This window comes from Neopelma chrysocephalum, unplaced genomic scaffold (assembly GCF_003984885.1).
Source record: "Neopelma chrysocephalum unplaced genomic scaffold, ASM398488v2 Primary Assembly neopelma1_65b, whole genome shotgun sequence".
NCBI lineage: Eukaryota > Metazoa > Chordata > Aves > Passeriformes > Pipridae > Neopelma > Neopelma chrysocephalum.
This window is the reverse complement of record NW_020897723.1, coordinates 2,721,759-2,741,520: the sequence shown is the minus strand read 5'-3', so window position 1 is coordinate 2,741,520 and position 19,762 is coordinate 2,721,759. Positions and strand designations below refer to the sequence as shown.

The 19,762-nt window shown below is 46.4% G+C and overlaps 1 protein-coding gene across 2 annotated transcripts; it reads right to left on the bottom strand.

Annotated features, from left to right (window-relative positions):
* Positions 1–170: 170 nt before the first annotated feature.
* On the bottom strand, positions 171–11,431 carry CIAO3 (cytosolic iron-sulfur assembly component 3). Of its 2 annotated transcripts, none has more exons than XM_027684134.1 (11): positions 11,301–11,431; positions 9,841–9,936; positions 8,568–8,711; positions 8,200–8,332; positions 7,430–7,564; positions 7,023–7,141; positions 5,452–5,581; positions 5,147–5,219; positions 2,640–2,774; positions 1,528–1,685; positions 171–608 (listed from the first exon to the last, which is right to left on the bottom strand). In XM_027684134.1, exons 1-11 carry the CDS (start codon positions 11,364–11,366, stop codon positions 373–375), a joined length of 1,425 nt encoding a protein of 474 aa, XP_027539935.1. In that variant the 5' UTR covers positions 11,367–11,431; the 3' UTR covers positions 171–372. The 2 variants fall into 2 exon arrangements, with proteins under 2 accessions (XP_027539935.1, XP_027539936.1); XM_027684135.1 differs by lacking the exon at positions 11,301–11,431 and adding an exon at positions 10,082–10,221.
* Positions 11,432–19,762: the final 8,331 nt, after the last annotated feature.

Sequence of the window (19,762 nt, the reverse complement as noted above, 5' to 3'; positions counted from 1 at the left end):
ATAAAAGTGGATAAACTGATCCCAGAGAGGCCAAATCCTGCCCTGAGCCAGATCCCTTGGCACCTTAAATTCATCACTTCTGGTAGGAATAGGGTGGCAAAGGGAGGGCAGATTCAGCCCATAGAGACTGTGCAGAGGCTGGGATGCATTTCTGCTTCTTTAAACACGTGTTTTAAGTTAGTGTTTGGTTTTTATTTACATCACTTCAACAGTTATTAAGCTGAAGGAATTATTAGTGCCGGGCTCTACGACCATTCCCATCTTCTCCTTTCCAGGGGCAGGAATTCCATAGAACTTCAGCTGTCCTTTGAGAATCATAAATAGAGCTGGGTTAAAAAGGCACTGAGGATGTGTCTCTGGGCTTGTCAGTGTTCACCACTTGATGTTGAAGCTCGTGTTTGCTTTCTCCACGGGGTGATATTCCGTGTGCAGCGTTCCCACAGCCTTCTCCGAGTCCCTGCCTCCCAGCCAGTGCTCGTACAGCTCAGCCACAGCCTGGTTCTCCTCTGGAATCTCAGCCTTTGGAGACTCATACAACCTCTCCACGTGCTGCAGCTCGTCCTTGGATCCCCCCTCCAGCTTGATTTGCCCTCCTCCGTTCAAACAACCTGCGGCAACAACGGGGAAAACCAAGTGGAGAAGGAACTTGAGCTTCAGCAGGAAAAACACAATGAAAAACTACAGTTAATTTACTCTGCACCTGCAAACACTCACAGAACTGAAAACACCCTCAGAATGGAGGTTTACTCCCAGTTATCTCCCAGCAGCAGGGCCACAGGGCAGGGAGATCCTGGCTGTGCCCGTGGCCAGCTGGGAACGTGCCAGGAGCTCCAGCCCTTATCTCCTGCCTCCAGAAGAGGGTCAGAGCACACTCCAGGTGAATCCAGGCTTGGAGCCACAGCTGAAGGCAAGGGAAACGTGCCTGGGATGTGTTCTGGGGTGCTGGGAGCTGAGCTCTGCAGTGAGAGGTTGCCCAGAGCAGTGTCAGGCGCTGGAGCTGTGCAGACCCTCGGGAGGGAGCAGCGGCTTCCAAGTGCCAAAAGTGGCCCCTCAGCATCACCCCAGGCTGGGATGAAGCTGCCCCTGGTCCCTGCTGGCTGATTCCAAGACAGCCAGGAGGGAGGGAAAGGAAACTAAGTGGAAAATGGAATAAAATATGTAGGAAGAGACTTTCCCCACCCGCAACGTTTTCTAAAAGTGTAATGGCCAGTTTTGTGCAATTTTAGGGAAAAAATCCCCTCAGATAACAAAGAGCTCAGAAAATCAGGAAACCCTCCTTAAAAGCACTAATTATGCAGATTTTGTGTGATGGAATTTAACAGCAGTTACTTAAATCCTGAGGCATTACTGGCTTAGAGGCAGGAAAACCCACAGCCAGCTCTGAGACTGTGATGACGGGACTGTCACACCTCCAGAGGTCACGGCTTTGCCACGACACTCAGGATGTGAAATCACCTATTGCCTTGTATTTAAGCTTAATTTCACAGAGCATCTCCCAGCTCTGGATTTGCAGCAGTGCAGCCCCACCTGAGGGACAGGCCATGACCTCCACGTAGTGATACGGAGACTTCCCCCGTTTCAGCTTCTGCACCAGGTTCTGGATGTTCCGAAATCCATAAGCCAGAGCAAACTGGAGCAGGACTTCTCCATCCCTCTGCAGAGTCACCTCCTGGAAGTCCTTGTTTCTGAGGAACAGGAGCAGAGGAAATGTCTTACCCAAATGAACTTCTATTTTAAACTTCAAAGGGCCCTGAGCTAAACCCAAGTTCTCTGTGAATCTTGAGAGCTGTCCTAGTTCTTTGCCATCCAAACAAAATATGAAGGAACTACTTCCAGATCCTTCTCCAGGCTTGTCTGAGGAGCTGCCACCTGAGTAGAGTTTGCTGAAGGACACCTGTGCTGAATAAATCCTTAAAAGCTCAGCAAATGGAACCTTTCACTGTGACAGACCTGAAGCCACTGAGGGAATTTTTAACTTGCAATGGGCCACAAAACCAGGGAGCAAACCAAGATTGAAGGATTCCAGACTCCAAAGGTTAGTGGGAATACTTGTTCCTGATAAAAAAAGTAAGTAATTTGGTTTTTATCACGTATTTCTTCTGCTTCCTGGACCAGGGAATCCTAAACATAAATGTTGCTCATCGGGGATATAATTAATTACAAATGATACATTAAGTTATAGCTGGGAAGGTAGAAGGAATCTCAGGTGAATGAGCCTCAATGCCCAAACTCATGTGACTTGTTTATAGTTTAAACAGAGCCCTAAAACCCTCACACAAGGTTTTTTTCTGTGATCAATAATTAGTGACAAATCTACTTTATTGGTGTGACCAAAGGTGAGGAAGCCCAGGTCCATGGGAGCTCTGCCTTCCAAATTATTCTAAAAATTGCCTGCAACTTGACACTGGGAAAATCCACCAGGCCAAACTAAAGTGTGTGGGTGGAGAAGGGGCTGGAAATCTCCAGGGGAAAGGCAGCCCAGAGTGGTTGATTTATTGCTCAGCAACTGGGGGAGTGAGGAGTCAACTCTCAAGCCTGGAAGTAAAAATGTTGAACATTGCAAAGAAAATCTCAGCCCATCAGCAAGATAACAGCATGGAGAGAATTCCAAAAAACAAGCAGGATTTCCAGCTTCTTACTTTAGAGGTTTGTACTCTATGGCATCCACTTGAATCCCAAAGAGCTCCTTGGCTGCGTGCCTGTAAATGTGCTCCAGGTATCCCCCCGAGCCCCCTCCAGGGTGGGTGCTGAGCTCCTCTGCTGCACTGCTGAGCCTGGGGGAGGGAGAGAGTGGCACCTTTAGGGGGGGATCTTTGGTCAAACAAACAGCCAACATGAACACAGAGGGCCAGGGGACTGAGGAACAGCAGAAGAAGCCACAAAACAGCTCCCTTTGAGCTCCAGCTTTTCCCTTTCTCTGGGAACCAAATTATAGCCCCAGAGACCACCAGGTTGGACCCTGTGCTGCTCACTGGGAATAATGTCACATGCTGCCCCATCCCTGAAGTGTCCAAGGCCAGGTTGGACAGGGCTTGGAGCAACCTGGGCCAGTGGAAGGTGTCCCTGCCCATGGCAGGGGGTGGCACTGGATGAGCTTTAAGGTCCTTCCAACCCAAACCATCCCAGGGTTCCAGCAGTGCCAGGACTTTTGCTCCCTCCACGGCTGTTTCAGCAGGATCCTGGTTCAAGTTCACCATGTTTTTTGTGTTGGACAACTCTGTTACCACCAGCCCTGTAACTCCAGCTCTGCACACCCAATCCCATCTCCCTGCCAGGCCAGAACTCCACCGGCTCTGCAGAATCGTGGCAGTGTTCCTGGGGAACAGCTCCACACATGGAAGCCACAACAATAGCTTTTGTTAGGAGAGGAGAAGGAGCTGAGGGCTCTCTCTGCACCCCTGCTCAGGCACTGACACTTGGATTCTCCCACTGACAGCTGCGGAGGGGAAAACACTTGAACCGGGGCCAAAGTTTCAAGTCCAATGGAAGCTGTTGCCTCTGGCAGATAAAATCTTCGCTGTGGAAGAGCTGCTGAAGCCCCAGCTGAGGCTGCAGGAACTATTTTTAATTTGCTGTTGTTTACAGGAACTGAGCCCCATCCCACCCCCTGTGTGTCTGCCCTCACGTACAGCTCCTCTCCCCAGTCGGAGCTGCCAGGAAGCTCCGGTGCTGGCCCGGAGCAAACGGTTATCCCAGCAAAACTCCTGGGATTTCTGGCACTTCAGCCCATCCCTGCTGCCAAATGTAATAACCTTAATGGGCTTTTGCACGTGCTGGGGGATAAAGCAGAACAACAGGCCTTGGGCTGCTCGTGGGCAGGCTCCAGTTCCCAAGGAATACGTGCTGTTTGGAGCCAGACAATCCCCGAGGACGTGGGAGCCCTGGGAGGCTGTGGAGGCACTTGCTCATCCCCAGCACGAGGCCTGGTGCTCACAATGTTCTCCTGAGCAGCTGCCCAGAGATCTTTATCAGGTAATTAGATGTTCAGTTCCCTGTTATAACTGACACTTCCAGATGGTCATTCCCCAAGGGAAGGCAGACCCTTGAGGATCGTTTTTTCCCCTCGGTTTTCTGCTCGTGGTGTAACAAAAAGCAGGTGGAAGACGAGGGTGTGTTGACATGGGCAATGTCTGAAGTTGTGCTTTTGGGACTCCAGTGTCTGAAGGGGCTACAAGGAAGGTGGGGAGGGACCCTCATCAGGAATTGGAGTGACAGGACAAGGGGGAATGGCTTCCCACTGCCAGAGGGGTTAGATGGGATATTGGGGAGAAATCCTTCCCTATGGGGGTCTTGAGGCCCTGGCACAGGTTGCCCAGAGAAGCTGTGGCTGCCCCATCCCTGCAAGTGTCCAAGGCCAGGTTGGACAGGGCTTGGAGCAACCTGGGCTAGCGGAAGGTGTCTCTGCCCATGGCAGGGGTTGGAATGAGATGAGCTTCAAGGTCCCTTCCAACCCAAACCATTCCAGGATTCTGTGATTCTACACTTAACACTTCCTATAATTCTGAAAGCTGCTGCACCTGTCATTCTCTGTTCATTAATGTGCAAAGAGCTGTGGAGACATTTCTTTTACCCTGGAGAAAAGGCAGCTGGGGGTCTGTGCTCAGTCAGATCCACCCTGATGGCAGCTCAGGGTTTGACAGTCACCCAGGTCTGGGCAGTTGTCACTCAACCAGATGTGACTCTTCAGTTGAAACAACTTCATTCTCATCTGGTTTGCACGTGTTTTATATCTCATTTTTCTTTACAAATGGGCTTCTAGAAATGAGCTGTGGGGCCCTAAATATTTCTTCTTTATGCTTTAATTCTGGGATCCTCACAGCAGCTCTGACAATTAGGAACAAAGGGCAGTACCAGCTTTGTTTCACTGACACTGAGCCAGATTCTTTCCCTTTTCAAGGCTTGTAGGGAGGTTTTTGTGTGATTGCACCAGCAACCTGTGAGTAACAGGAGCTGGAGTGATTCCAGTGGGAATTCATCCTATTCTGTACATTATTTTAACTCCCAATTGTGCTGGTTCAAGTGACACAAGGAAACAAAGCAAACCCACACACACTGTGTAGAACAGTGGTGGAAAGGGAAATCCAGAGAAGAACTCTGTCAGCACTGGATGATAGAGAACAGGACTGGGATGAGATTTTGTTCTTACATGGTATCCAAGGGAGCAGGATCTACATCTGAGAGAGATACTCCTTCTTGTTCCAACAGCTTTAGCACTTCTCCTAAAACAGAACCAGCCAGAAATAGTTCTTATTTTGGGGATAAAGGAAAACAAACAGACCAGTACCAAAGGCTGCACCTACATTTTTAGCAGGGCATGATTTGCACTATTAAAGTGTAAATATACATCAATATTCATCCCCTACAGCCTCTATCAGAGACAAAGGGCCAGTAAAACTAGGAAACCCTTGGCTCTGGGGCTTCCAGAATGAGTTGACTCCCTGTGGCTCTTACCTGTGGTGATCACACAGTCCACATCCCTGGTCTGGTACTGCTGGTTGAAAAAGTCTGGCCTGGAGGCCTCGAGCTTTTTGTCATAACAGGGCATCACTGTGACGTGGTAAATCTGGTCAGGGGTGAGGTGCTGCAAGAAAGACAAAGCTGGGCAGTGGATCAGCCAAAATCCCACCTGTCCTGAGGGAGGTGTTTTCCAGGTACAAATGGGAATGGTGAAATTAATGCCACCATGCCCCTGGAAATAACCCCCATTCTTACTGAATACTTATATAAATTTATTTATATATACATTATTTCTCTCCTAGAAGCCAATTTCAGTTTGTAGCAAGTGTCAGCAGTTTGGTCCTTTACAGGTTTCATGGAATCCTGGAAAGGTTTGGGTTGGAAGGGACCTTAAAGCCCATCCAGTCCCACCCCCTGCCCTGGGCAGGGACACCTTCCACTAGCCCAGGTTGCTCCAAGCCCCGTCCAACCTGGCCTTGGACACTTCCAGAGATCCAGGGGCAGCCACAGCTTCTCTGGGCAACCTGTGCCAGGGCCTCCCCACCCTCCCAGGGAAGGATTTCTCTCCAATACCCCATCTAACCCTGCCCTCTGGCAGTGGGAAGCCACACCCTGTGTCGTGTCCCTCCAGGCCCTTGTAAATAGTCTGGGTCCATCTTTCCTGTCAGCTCCCTTCAGGCACTGGAAGCTTCCCCCCATCCCAGTGCAGATGATCCCAAGTCAGGCAGAGAGGTGAATCCCTGATGAAGTACTTAGGGAATATGTTTCCTCCATGCTCCTAAAACTCAGCCCCTGATCAGCAGCTGGAACATGATCTGGAGTCAGACAAAAACCTCAGGATCATCCAAGAACTAAACACAGGCCAAGGAAACAAGTCATTGACTCCGGGCCATTGTTTGAGTCCCTTGTGCCAAATATTCTCAGTAGCTGCCAATTTTTGTAACAAATATGCAATGTCAGCACCTCCTTAATGCAAGTGTTAAACCACTGCTCGTTAGAGGACAATTAATCACAGAGCCAGAAGTGGTGCTTAAGTTCCTTACAGGACAAATCTGGGCTATTTGCATAACTCCAGGCTGTGAACATCAAACTCACTCTTGGAAGGATTCCAGAGGTTAGAGACTGAGGACAGAACTAAGCCCAGCTGCAACAGAACATCAAGTTGGGAATGAGGGAGTTGTTTTTAGACAAGGCATGATCTGCACGTAAGCACTGACTGAGGCCTTGGCTGAGGGGAGCTGATGTGAAGTTACTCCCCAGCACGAAAAACCAGACCCAGACAAGATGGGAGCAGAAAGACACCGATAAAGAAGTTTCTCCAGCCTTCCCAAATAACACCCAGAGGTTTTAATTAGCCCCTGCAGCACGTGCTTAGTGTTGTGCCCTAGTCAGGAACTTCTCATTAGATAAAACAGAAGTGAGGAAGACTCTGGCTTTGTAACCTTCTGCAGGGTGATTTTTACCTTTAAACATGGATAACATGTAGCAAAAGAGGAAAAAAAAATCAGCCTAAAGTGTTCAATTTAGTCGGTTTTCCATCAGGAATAGCATTTTTAGACCTTTACCTGCTGTTCTGCAAAATAGCCCTTGACCAAGGAGCCCATGACCTGCTGGGGAGACTTGGTGGTGCTGATGTAGGGGATGATGAAGCTGCCGTGGGTTTTCTCTGCGTAGCAGATCCAACCTGGAGAGAATGGAATTAGCAAATTAAACTTAAAAACAACAAGCAGGCCTTTACCTTGCCCGTCCTCCCCCCAGCCTCAGGCTTAGCACTCATTAATAACCACTCTGAGCCTCACTCCAGCACAGAAAGCAAAGGATTCTCTGAGATCCTTGGGCAGCTGGATCAGCCCTGCTGTTAACACCGAGCTCTCTTTGTGCTGAAGAGAGCAACCCCCCAGGTAAATGCAGCCATTTAAACCTTTCTGCCCAGCTTTGGGATTCTCAGTTCCAGTTCTAACTCCCTGCATACCTGGGCAGGCAGAGGCCAGCATTGGCAGAGCCTTCCTGTCCTCACTTTGCCGGCGGAAGCGCCTCACGAACTCCCGCTGACTCTCCAACAGGCTGAAGTTTCTGGAGAAAGTTGTGTCAAAAACATAGTGCACACCTAGGCAGGACAGCATCTGTGTTAAAATCCACAGCAGAGATGCAGCAAACTGCAGCAGAAAGCCTCTAGTTAAGCCAGATTCTAACTTATTTACAGGCACCAACCCCTGCAGTTGAGAGGGAGCCTTTTTCCCCAACACACCAGCAAAGAAGAGGAGCAAAAGTGACAGGAGAGCTGTAAATCTAAAATGGAAAGTTCCTGTAAATGCTCCTTAACATGTTTCATAGAATCATGGAATGGTTTGGGTCAGAAGGGACCTCAGAGGTCAGTTAATCCACCCCCTGCCATGGGCAGGGACACCTTCCACTAGCCCAGGTTGCTCCAACCTGGCCTTGGACACTTCCAGGGATGGGGCAGCCACAGCTTCTCTGGGCAACCTGTGCCAGGGCCTCCCCACCCTCACAGGGAACAATTTCTTCCCCATATCCCATCTAACCCTGCCCTCTGGCAGTTTAAATCCATTCCCCCTTGTCCTGGCACTATCTGCCTCTATAAAAAGTCCCCCCAATTTTATTCTGTGACTGAAGTTGGGGACAGTTTGGGGTTTAAATCCCCTCAACTCTGTGCTCTCAAACAGTCCTGTTTCACACCAACCCCACAGCCCCTCTGGGATAACACAACAATCCCACACTTGCCTAAACTCTTCAGGAACGTTGTCAGCTTCTTGGCTGTTTCCAGAACACCCATTTTACACTTTGCAGCCAGGGAAGCTCTGGATTGAGGGGAAACAGAGACCACCACCAATTTCTGTTCATTGGGAGCAGCAGCCTTGGATAAAACCAAACAGAACCACTGTCAGACAACATGGCACAGGCACAATTCCAGCACTGGAGCATCAGAAGGTACCTCACACATTAACTCTTCAGTCAGTAACTCACACAGAGCCCTTGAAAACTTTTCAAAAAATGAGAACAACCCACGAGGGTGCACTAAAAACACCTTCAGGGCTCTGAAACTCTGTTTTGCTGTGTGGTTTGTGCAGATGCAACAACCTGTGGCCCACCTTGTTGCCAGCCAGCACTTTGCAGAGCTCCTCGTGGCTCTGCTGGGTGATGAGGACACTCTCTGCCGAAGTGATGCAGCCACTGCAGGCCAGGCAGTCATTCAGGGTGATTTTGGCCTTTTCCAGCTTCTGTGCTCCCCCATCCTGCAAGGAAAGAGGGCACACTCAGCTCTGGGCTCACCCAGGGCTCAGGAGCTGCTTTGCCACCTTCACCACAAACAGGACCAAAGATGTTGCTCTTTTCATGCTCTTGGTTCATCATTAGAGGAAGGAGGTTTGTTTTCAGTCAGATGGGGTGGAAGACACCTGAATTTGCTGGTTTTAATAGGATTGTCTGGCACAGAGATGGAAAGATTAATCCCAGGCAGTGTGTGGCTTGTCACTGGAAGGAAACAGTTTTCATGATATCTGACCTGAATAAGTTGGTTTTCCCCTGAGAGTCTCCTCTAATTATCACTCCTGGATAAAGTCAGGAACAGGCAGAGCAGTTAGGTGCTATTAAAACTATAAAATAAGAAACCAGACCCCTCTGGATGTGCTGTATCCTCCTTTCTTTAGGTCAAAGGGTCACTATCTGCCTAAAATTAAAAGTATCGTTCCCAGATGAATTCCCAGCTTGGTTAACTAAGTAATGCCAAAATTTTCTGTGAAAACAGGGAAACTGTTCTGCAAAACTCAATGGGAATTTTGGAAGGAGACTTATGAATTCAGTAGGACATTTGAGAAATTATTTGAAATATTATCAAAAAAAAACAGAGCAAGATTTACTAAAAATATCCAATTGAATCTCATTAGGAGTGAGCACAAAAAGGCATTGTCCCAAATAATCTGGAATTGCTGATCCTTAAGGACTGATGGCAAAATAAACTTCTCAGCTTTACTGCTCTAACACTGAAAATCACTGATTAATGTCAGTGTTTTAGAGCATAAAACTGACACAAAATTGCAATTACTGCTTATAAAATCACTGCTTATAAGTTAATTTCTAAATTAAAATGCTCACAAATTAAAATCTAATAAATTGATAATTGATAAAATGAAAATCATCACTGATTAATGTCAATGTTTCAGAGCATAAAACTGACACAAAATTGAAATTACTGCTTAGAAATTAAAAAGTCAGACTTTGGGAAAAAAAAGTACAAGAATGCTTCCAGCAGCAGCAACACTTTTCTATCATCTTGGTTCTCTTTGAGGCATTAACTGTTCGAATAGTTAAAATACACTCATTTTTCTGGGTGTTTTACACAATAATGATCAAATTCCCACCTACCTGATCGATCTGGAAGTAGCTCCCATCTGCCTCAATCCTGATCTTTGCTGCTGCTTTTCCAGCCTGTTTTTCCACCTTGACAGGTTTGATACATTCCTGAAAGAGCAACAAAGCCCCCAAGTGAGGAGATGAGCACCCGAGAGGTTGGGTTCACAGAAGTGGAATGATCAGTTCTGGACGGATCCGACTCCTCTCCCTTATAATGGTGCTGTAAGAAAACATCCAAGGAAAGGCTCCTTACCCCTTTTGCACAGAAAGAACACCTTTCCAGCATCATTCCAAAAGCAGGGGATGCCTTTGCTGCTCTCTCTGAAGGATCTCAGCTCTGCTTTAGGGCTTTGACAGAGCAGACCGTGGCCAGATCCTCCTCCCCAGCCTCAGCCCATCCTCTCCTCCTGCGCTGGGGAGGAGTGGTCCGTGCACACGCGTCCTGCTGCCAGGGAAGTTTAATTCCATGGCAAAGGGCCCCTGAGGAGCTCCCTGGGCCAATTCCCGTTCCCTGTGCTGTTCCAGGGTGGAGTAGTCCCTTTTTTTTTTTTTTTTTTTTATTTTGCATTTTGTGCCGTTTTTATTGTTCAGGCACCGCCCGACTCCTCGTCCTGCTGCTCCAGCCCCGGCTCCTCTGCCTTGCACACCCTGCTCTGCCTCCGGGGCCCCCAAACTCAGCCACCTCTCCCGCATTCCCTACACTTCCTGCAGGGTTCAGAGAACTCCTGGGTTCTACAGCGATCCCTCCCTGAAAGGCAAATCGTGAAGGATTCCCTTGGAAACCCAAGAACTTCAGGGAGAGCGAGCAGGGTTTGTTATTCCCCGTCCCACTGATCTCATTTCAGGGTGGTCTTCCCGCGGTGCTTGTCAGCAAATACATCCAGGGTTAATATTTTGCATACTCCGGGATGAGTATTTTGCACTCCAGGATGAATATTTTGCACTCCAGGGTCAACATTTTGCACTCCAGGGTCAATATTTTGCACTTTTCCAGCGCCTGGAGCTCCTCGAAGCAGCCGAGCTGCACCTCCTCGCTGCTCGTCCCGCTGGCACAGCATCTGTGCGGGTGACTCGTGTGACAGGAACCTTCTTCAGGCTTCAGATTTTACTGGGAAGGGCCCAAACGACCACCCCACGGAGCGGGGTGGGGATCACTTGGCTGATCCCAGATTCCTGCCTGTCCCCAGCGGCTCGCACTGCCCTCGTTGTTCCCTGCGCTGGGGCTGGGAGGGACAGCGAAGAATGTCCATTTCCCCCCCTTTTCCCATCTCCCACAGCAGCAGGCGGTGTCTGAGAGGGGAGGGCAGGTCCCTGTGCAGTGACAGGACAGGAGGTAACTGTCGCATCCCCACCACCGCCCCAACCCCCTGAGGGCCGTGTTTGCCCCCTCCCCGCGGGTGCCGGGGCAGTGCCTGACATCCCCCGGCCCCGGCAGCCCCCCGGCAGCCCCCGGCCGCTCAGCCCGGCCCCACCTGCGAGGGGCCGATGAAATCGTCGAGGTCGGTGAGCTGCAGGACGCCGCTGAACCGCGCCGCCATGGCCGCCGCGCCGCCGCAAAGCGGCGGGGCCAACCGTCGTGAAACCCCGCCACACCGCCGCAAAGCGCGACGCCACGCTGTCGTGAAGCGAAGGAGAGGTGCTGCCGCAAAACGAAGCGTCTCGCTGTCGTAAACCGCAAGGCAGCACTGCTGCAAAACTATGCCACACTGCCGTAAAGCACAGCGGGGAGTTTTTTAATTTTTGTTTGTTTTTTTGTGGTTTTGATTTTTTGTTTGTTTTGGGTGTTTTTTTGTTTTATTTTGGGTTTTTTTGTGGTTGTTTGGTTTTTTTTGTTTGTTTGGTTTTTTTATGTTTGTTTTTTTTGTTTTCTTTTTGTTTTTTTTTTTTTTTTTTGTGGTTTTTTTTATAGAAATAATTTAATTTATGCCATTTCCAGTGGATAGTGGTGTAATGGTCATTCAAGGTTTCTCATGGTGCAGTCTGGATGAGAATTTGGTGTTTTCTGGTTCACAGAGGGTTCCCCGTGTTTCCAGGAGTGCCTTGGGAATTTGGGATCTTGCAGAATTGCGACACAATATGTATTAACAGGGGCTTTACCTAATAAAATATCTCATTGTACAGTTCGTGGGAGCACCCTGAGGTACCCAGGTGGGAGGTGCTGGTTGCAGGGTGCTCTTGATAATCCCAGAACGGTGGGATCTGCTGAGCTGGGAGGGACCTCCAGGGACCATCTGTCCAACTCTAAAGGGATCGGCCCGGACAGGGATCAAACCCCAACCTGGGCATCATCAGGATCATCCAGTCCAGCTCCTGGCCCCACACAGGACACCCCAACAGCCCCACCCTGTGCCTGGACCACGTTTGGTCTCCTTCAGACACAGCCTTGGGGCAGTGAGGGCTTAGAGGGTCAAACCTCCTGTTCCGACCCTACAAACAGGTCAAAGAGAGGGGTTAAAGGGCCAAATCTCCTGGATAAACCTGACCCTACAAACAGGTCACAGGGAGGCGTTAAAGGGTCAAACCTCCTGTTCCCACCCTACAAACAGGTCACAGGGAGGGGTTAAAGGGTCAAACCTGACCCTACAAACAGGTCAGGAGGCTGAGCTGGAGCAACTCCTGCAGGTGCTCGGCATAACAAGGTGCTAAATGGGCACTCAGGGAGAGGATTTAGGGCTGGCAGCCCTGGGAGTTTGGGGAGAGTGAGAGAGAGGGTTTAGAGAGACAGGCTGGAAGTTAAGTCTGGCTTTCCAGTTCATCTCTGACTTCCATAACTGAGCTCTGTCTTCTCCCCTCCTTCTTTCCTAGGGCTGTGCATGTCCTGTCACCCGTTACCGGTGACTCTGCACACACACGAGTGTCTCTATATTTATATATCTATATTTTTCTATATTTCTGTATGGGTTAAACGGCTCTGTCCCATCACTAGGTGTCAGCCTTGCCACGAGAAGCACCCGGGAACACACACGGAGTCCCTCAGCAGGGTCTGACTCGCAGGGGATCATTTTCCTGAAGCTCCACCAGTCAGAACTTCTTGGGAATGAGGAATCCCGTCACCTCTCGCCGTGTTTTGGGCGCTTCAGTGTGTGTGGCAGAGTTGCCCAGGTGCTGCTGGTCGTCCCAACAGAGCCAGGAGGAGCTGGAGCATTTCTGGGTGCCCACAACACCTCCCCTTTCCTGCCCGGCTCTCTGGAAGGTGAGTGTGTGCTTTGGGAGGAGCCAAGTGTTGCTGGAAACATCAGGATAAATCAAACTCTCCATCACTGGTTTTTTTAGCATTAGAAAGCAGGGATTACTTTACTCACAGTGCCAGGTGCTCATGGGGTCTCTCCTCCAAACAAGCAATACCCACTTTCCAAACTTTTCACTGATTAATTAATGTTCACTGGCTATAAATTACAAAATTCTCTTAATTAATTACTAGTCTATTTTCTATTGGTTATTATTTCTCCCTTATCATGCTAATTAGCCCCCATTTTCAGTGTTTTTGTTATTTTTTTTTTCTCAGATAGACAGAATTTCAGTGCAAATGCTGAGTTGTCTGGGTTAGTTTCTTTTTTTATCTCTGGTTTCTGCCACATGTCCTTGTGGGCTATAAGTCCTGCATTCCTGGTGCCCAGTTCTCAGCAGTATTTCTCTCCCCCAGGCTTTGCTTGTTGAAGCTGGTTTAGCAAAACTTCAAGTTTCAGTGATTTTGCTGAACTGGGTTTGTGAAAAACCTTGCTCCAGTGGGAAATCACACTGCCTAATTAAAACAATTAATTGGGAAACGTATATAATTTCCAGCGTGAGGACATGGCACAGCAGGTCACATCAGTAGCCCCGTTCCTGGATTTTTAATCCTGTGGGATCAAACCCGTGGTGCAGCCAGAGCTGATGGTTGAGGGGCCCCCCTGATGTGATAATGAGGTTCTTCCTGAGCAGCCTTTCGAGGCTGGGCTGGTTTTCCAGGAGCATTTGGCAGCTCTGAGCCTCCTCCTGATGAAAACTGGTCTCCCAGTAACATGGGTGACCTCCAAACTGGTCCTGTTGCTCCTCCTGGCTGCTGGTGTGGCTGGAGGGTGTCCAAGGGGCCTCAGCCCTGCCCTGCTGGGTGGCCAAATGGGTTGGGCTGGGCATTGCTGGGCATTACTGGGCACCCTCCTGCTCTCTGGAGCAGCTGCTTGGTCACCAAACCCTGATGAGGTAGGAACATCATGTTTCTTTTCTTACCCGTCTCTTCTTTTTAATCTGCTCACTTCTCAATATGCTAAGGTGGGAACTGCTTATTTTTTTTTTTCTGAAGTTCATCTCTCCCACTTACTGCCATTTTTTAATTACATCCTCTGTTTCTTTACAAATGAAGTCAAATTCAGTGGAGTCAGTCTGGGAAAAACTTCTCCCACCTGAGGTTACAGCCTGGGGCTGAGGAAATCACTGTGAGGTCGCTAATGCTAATTTTTGGTAAACAAGCCTCTTACTGTTTGCAGGTCTATAGCACTTGAAGCCTTCTGCAACTGCAGGATGTGCTCATAAACAGGGGGTTACTTCTCTGATTTTCAAGAACTGAATCCAGTATCCATTTCAGGATTATAAACAACACATGACATAAACTGGGACCCCAGGGGTGGGGACAGGTTGCTATTTTATAGAGCAATTTAAAAAGAAAGACTCCAAAGCCATGGAAGACCATCCCCACTGAACACTCAGGGCAGGGGCAGGAGTGTGCCTGTGGAAGTCTGACTCCTCCTGGTGTTTGTATGTTTATGAGACACCATCCATTATTGTCAAAATTCTGTGTCTGGCCTGAAGGTCAGATATTGGCAGATGAATATGGAAATAAACTCCATAAACGCTTCCTCTTAGCCTGCCACTGGGACTCAGGATGAGAATATGGAATTTTTGAAGAAGAGAATCGTGTCTGTGCTAAGGATGTTTTTGGGAATAAAACTGAAGAATAAAAAGGAACTATGTCAGGTAGCAGAGCTGTGACCAGTGAGAATAATCCACCTGGTATTCAAAATTGTATTCTAGACAATTTAAAAGATCTACTTAAAAACAAGCCCATTAATTCTACCAAATCAGCTCAGAATTACATTTCCTAATTCAATCTGTCACATCAGTTCATATACTTCTCTTCTGATCATCACAAGCTGTTTAGATGATGAGGTGTTTCCCTTAGAAGAGTTTCTAATCCACAACAGTCTCTTAGTTTCCAGTCAGTTCCCTTAGTCTCTAATACCTGTTGCTCAATAACCTTTGGCTTGAATGTTTTGCTGTTGCTATTCTTGATTGACTTCAGCTCCCAGCGCTCCACAATTCCTGGAATGCCAGTTTGCTATACACCACTGGAGTTTGGAAAGATCAGAAGGACTTTCTGACCTCTGCCTGACATTCATAGCTGGGAAAAAGCTGCGGTGTGGGAATAGCTGAAGTTCAACCACCTTTCTGGTGCCTCTAATTATTAAACAAAGGGATGGAGAAGTGGAAGTGGAAGGTTGAGAGAGACAAGGTGCCAAACCCAGCACCCTCTGTTGGAACCCTACAGTACAAACACACACTTTGGAAACAGCCAATATACCACTGGCATAAACTGCAGGATTTCTTGTTGCTACATGTGAGCAAGAGGAAGGGAGTGAGCACAGGCAATATACCTTGAATTATTACGTTCAACTCAGTGGAACTGACTTCAATAAAACTTAAAATACGGTTCTGTCTCAGACTTCTGTTCAAGGAGCCTGCTAATTATCTTCACATTTGCACAGAAGAAAAGTTAAGGCAACCTTAACTTCACTTTGAGCAAAGCCTGAATTTCTAAGGGCCAAAGTGTCAGTTTTCATTGATCTATTCCAAAATAGCCTTGGCCACTCTGAATCATTAATGAAAGGATCCCATTTCCTCCTCAGAAGGTACAAGGAACAGTGCTGGCACAGAGAAATGTTTTGACGCCCTCTTAATAAATTAGGACTTGACACAGACTCTAAAGTTTTACAGTTTCTCTGGTTGTCTGATGCTTAACCTGTCTCAGAAGTTCTGAACTGCTGCCTTGGACTGTGCCACGTCTCCTTCCTGTGGCTCAAAGTGAAAGGAACCAGCGAGGGGACCCTTATGAACCTCCCTCCAGGAGGTTTCAGCTTTTGTCCCAACAGAGTATTTTTTATATCCTGCCAGATTCTCATCTCAAATAAGAATTCCATTGCATTCAGTGGTCCAAAAGTGAAATCCCTTCCACTCTTACTGTTCTGAGTGACAGTAACTCCAATGGGAAGATGCAGAACTGAAACCTTCACAGCCTTTTATTCCCATTTTAAAATAAGGCCAGTAATATGGATTTGTTAAAAAATTGTGATCCTGCTCATTATGAATAATCATCTATCTACAGTTTATACTGATTTACAAACAGAATTACACCTTTCTTACGAAAGGTCTCAGGTGATATCTAAGGGAACCTGCTAAGAAAATATATAAATTCAGTGATCTTTAACATAAAGTTCATTGTTCTAAGGACTGGAGAAACTATGGACCTTCAAAATGCTTTTACTTGGAGAATTTCTTTTTACAGCTCAAGATGTCTACATTGACTGGAGTTCTAGAAGTGCAGCACAAAATGTATCCTTCCAATGTCTCCCACTGTAGTCTATTATTATATATAATCTATTATTATTATCATCCAAGGCCTTTGTGCATTCTACATCATCAGAGCAATGCTCTTTGATGACTACTGAGTACTTTTATAAATTATTCATACATCTTTTTATATCACCTACTGTGGCATCAGCTAGGGACAAACAAATATTACAAACATGGCCCCAATAAAAAGAGAATGTATAATCAGTCTCTAAAAATTCTGTATATTCTGCCAAGTCCTGCACATCACTGTAGAATATTAACAGCCACTGGATCCCTCTAGTTTGAGGGTCCCCTTCTATAAAAAAACCCCAGGTTGCTAAACATTATTTGACAAACTGCAGCCCATTTTCTGCTTTCCTAGATGTGATTGATTCCTTTTGAACATAGGGTTTCTTTTTTTAGTTTTGGTTTTGTTTTGTTTTTTTTTTTTTTTCTATTTTAATATTAGATTTTTAAATGTTATGGGCAGTTTGTTTTGTTAGTGATAAATAATAAAGATTTTGAGACACAGATGGAACAGCAAAGCACACAGAATCTTGAATGAAGATATGCTGATGCCATCACTACTGCATTTTCAGGAGGGTGAATGACTTAAGGGAAAGCAAAATAAGGATTTGTGGATGCTGATGTTACTTCATTAGTACAGATTCCAATCTGTATTTTTTTCACCAGAAGGATGGACACTCAAACAGCTTTGGTTCTATACTCTATTGTCATCCTTGGACTACATATTGTCACCTAGATATCAGAAGAAGCTGCAAAGACTTTTGAAAGCAGTTTAGAACTGCCTTACATATTGAAAAAATAATCTGATAATTATAAAATGAAGCAGGGGTGAATAAAAAATAAGGAGCACTATTAAATTAGTCATCTGCATGGCTAAAAGATGGAAAAAGCTGATTACTGTGCAAGTCCTCACTTGGTCTGCACCATCAACCACCAAAGCACAAGCAAGAATCCTTGACCTGGGGCTGCCTCATAAAAGCAAGTTCAGGAATGACACAACTAACAGGGGTCACACACAAACCATCAGGGATCACAGAGGTGTCCTGCCTTGCAGCTGCTGAGCCACCTTCATGTCCCACTACAATTTCTGCTCACAGCTGAAGCCTCTGTGTGTGTTACAAGCACAAATGCACTGACCTGGATGCCAACAATTTGAGGATTTTCCAAACAGGTCAATGAGGGAGGAAGAGTCAGGGAATGAAAAATGATACAAGGCAGGAGACAGAGCAGAGTCACCAATGTGTCGTTTAGAAGGGGTTAATGCCCAGATCTCCTCCTTTTATTGTGCCTTTGCTGAAGTTTCTTTTCTGCTTCCACCTGAGGTAATGAGCACGGGAGATCTGATGACACAGGGTGAACCTTCCCGTGCTAAACACAATTTTGAAAATTCTTCCTTCCTTCTTTGCCTTTTGAAAATGCAGTATTTTTCTGGCACAAGAGATGGGAGTGAATGCTTCCCATCCAATGCCACAATCCAGCAGGGTCTGTTCCTCATGAGGGGCTGAGCAGTAATGTACAGAGATAAGAGAATGGAGAGCCATTCATTTATTTCTCTGCTGAAGTAACATATATGCTATTACTTGGAGTTCCTACAACCTTCACTTAGCAGTGCAAATCATTTCTTGTGCTTTATCTCCACTCTTTTAATTAGCAGAGCCTAAGGATTCCCCTCGGAGTTCATGATCTTGTTCCTATTGCTCCACCTAAGCTAAAAAGTGGATCTCAGTAAACCAGAATGTAAATGATTGATTTTTTTTTAATTTTTAAGTGGAATTAACTCTGCCCAAACAGCAAAGAAATGAGGCCTGTGAGAAGAACAGAACTGGAGACAAGAGCAAACAAGGCAGCTTTGGTCAGCTCTAGAGCTCTTTGGTCATTGCTGCTCCCTTAGAGTTCCTGCACAACTTTTACAAGAGCGTGGGAATGGAACAAAGGTTTGAATGTGTTGGGTGACCAAATTGCAGCAATGGCAAAAACACTGTTTATATCAACCAGATTCACCAAGTTTCCTCCAAAGGTGAATGGATGTTCAGCTCTGCCATGGACAAGTGTGACAGAAACTCCTGGGTACTCCCCAAACTTCCAAACTGAACTGACAGCATCCTGCAGACCCTTCATTATCACCCAAAGGCACAGTATCCCATAACATCTAAATTCAAGCAAAAAAGATTTCCCCCATAAATAATGTTTTCTTTTTTTCCTGTTACTATTTCGCCTTTACAAAACATTTCATTCTTGGTTTTCCCTTTGATTCATATATGTAATGATGTATAAGCTTGGCTGTTCTTCTTAGCTATTCTTCATTCAATGAAAACGAAATAAAATGGTGCCAAACCATTAAAGCAATTTGAATTTACAGGGTGAGGCACCCCTCTAAATGATGAATGGCTGAGATTCTGATCTATTACCTTTCTTTTCCATATAAAATGATGACTCCATGGGCAAATGAAAGCTGAAATGCTGCCAGTATGCTACAATCATAGAATCCCAGGAGTTTTCTGTAGCAAAGGGTTTTGTGTCACCAGAGCAGATGGTTGTTCTTACTAAAACCATAAAAAGCTCTAAAAGCCCAAGATAGCAATAACTGAAAACCAGTGTACACACAAGCGTTAGGAGTCACCTTCCCATTTACAAACATCAGATTACAGATGTTTTGGTAGGTCTTAAAAGAAAAACCTGGCTGTGCTGTACCTCACTGAAGTTATAGGCTAAGTCTGCATGGAAATCAGAAGAGGTCTGGTGGGAGTTACAATGAATAAACAACCCTATTAATTTTCTTTTTCTTTAGATTAGCTTTTTCTCTTTCTTTTTTTTTCTGGTAAAGATGGGTGTTCTTGGAATCACAAATAACCTACTTGCTTGTAATTCAGATTTGAGCTTCTCTGAGAGCTCCAAACTTGAAGCCTCAGTAGTGTCCTGTGTTAACCTTCCTCTGGACATCAGAGGCTCGAGGCCCTGTTGCATTCAGTGTCTGTAAGGACAAGAGGGATGTCAGCAAGTAGAATGGGGGAAAACTGTACAGAGCATAACTGAGATTATTTTCCTTTAATTGCATTCAATTGTAAATATTTCTACTCTAAAAAAGCAGCAGACATCACCAACTGATGAGAGTGATTTATACATTATGTTGTCCCTGACATCAGGCCTAAATGGGGAAAAAACACATGTAGTGTGTAATCTCATTAGTGCTCATGTGAAGCAGGCACAAATTAATTCCTTTAACACTATATTCAACTGTGAAATACAACTGTAGGGAATATACTTAAACTGAAATAAAACATATACTGGGAGAGGCTTCTGTTTGCAGCATTGTCTCTTACTA

Excerpts from the sequence above, each read along its gene's own strand:
- CIAO3 (XM_027684134.1), bottom strand. The coding sequence starts at position 11,366 with ATGGCGGCGCGGTTCAGCGGCGTCCTGCAGCTCACCGACCTCGACGAT. Across the intron at positions 8,333-8,567 it reads AAGTGCTGGCTGGCAACAAG|GCTGCTGCTCCCAATGAACA; the intron begins GTGGGCCACAGG and ends GTTTTATCCAAG. Across the intron at positions 5,220-5,451 it reads GGACTGTGTGATCACCACAG|GAGAAGTGCTAAAGCTGTTG; the intron begins GTAAGAGCCACA and ends GTTCTGTTTTAG.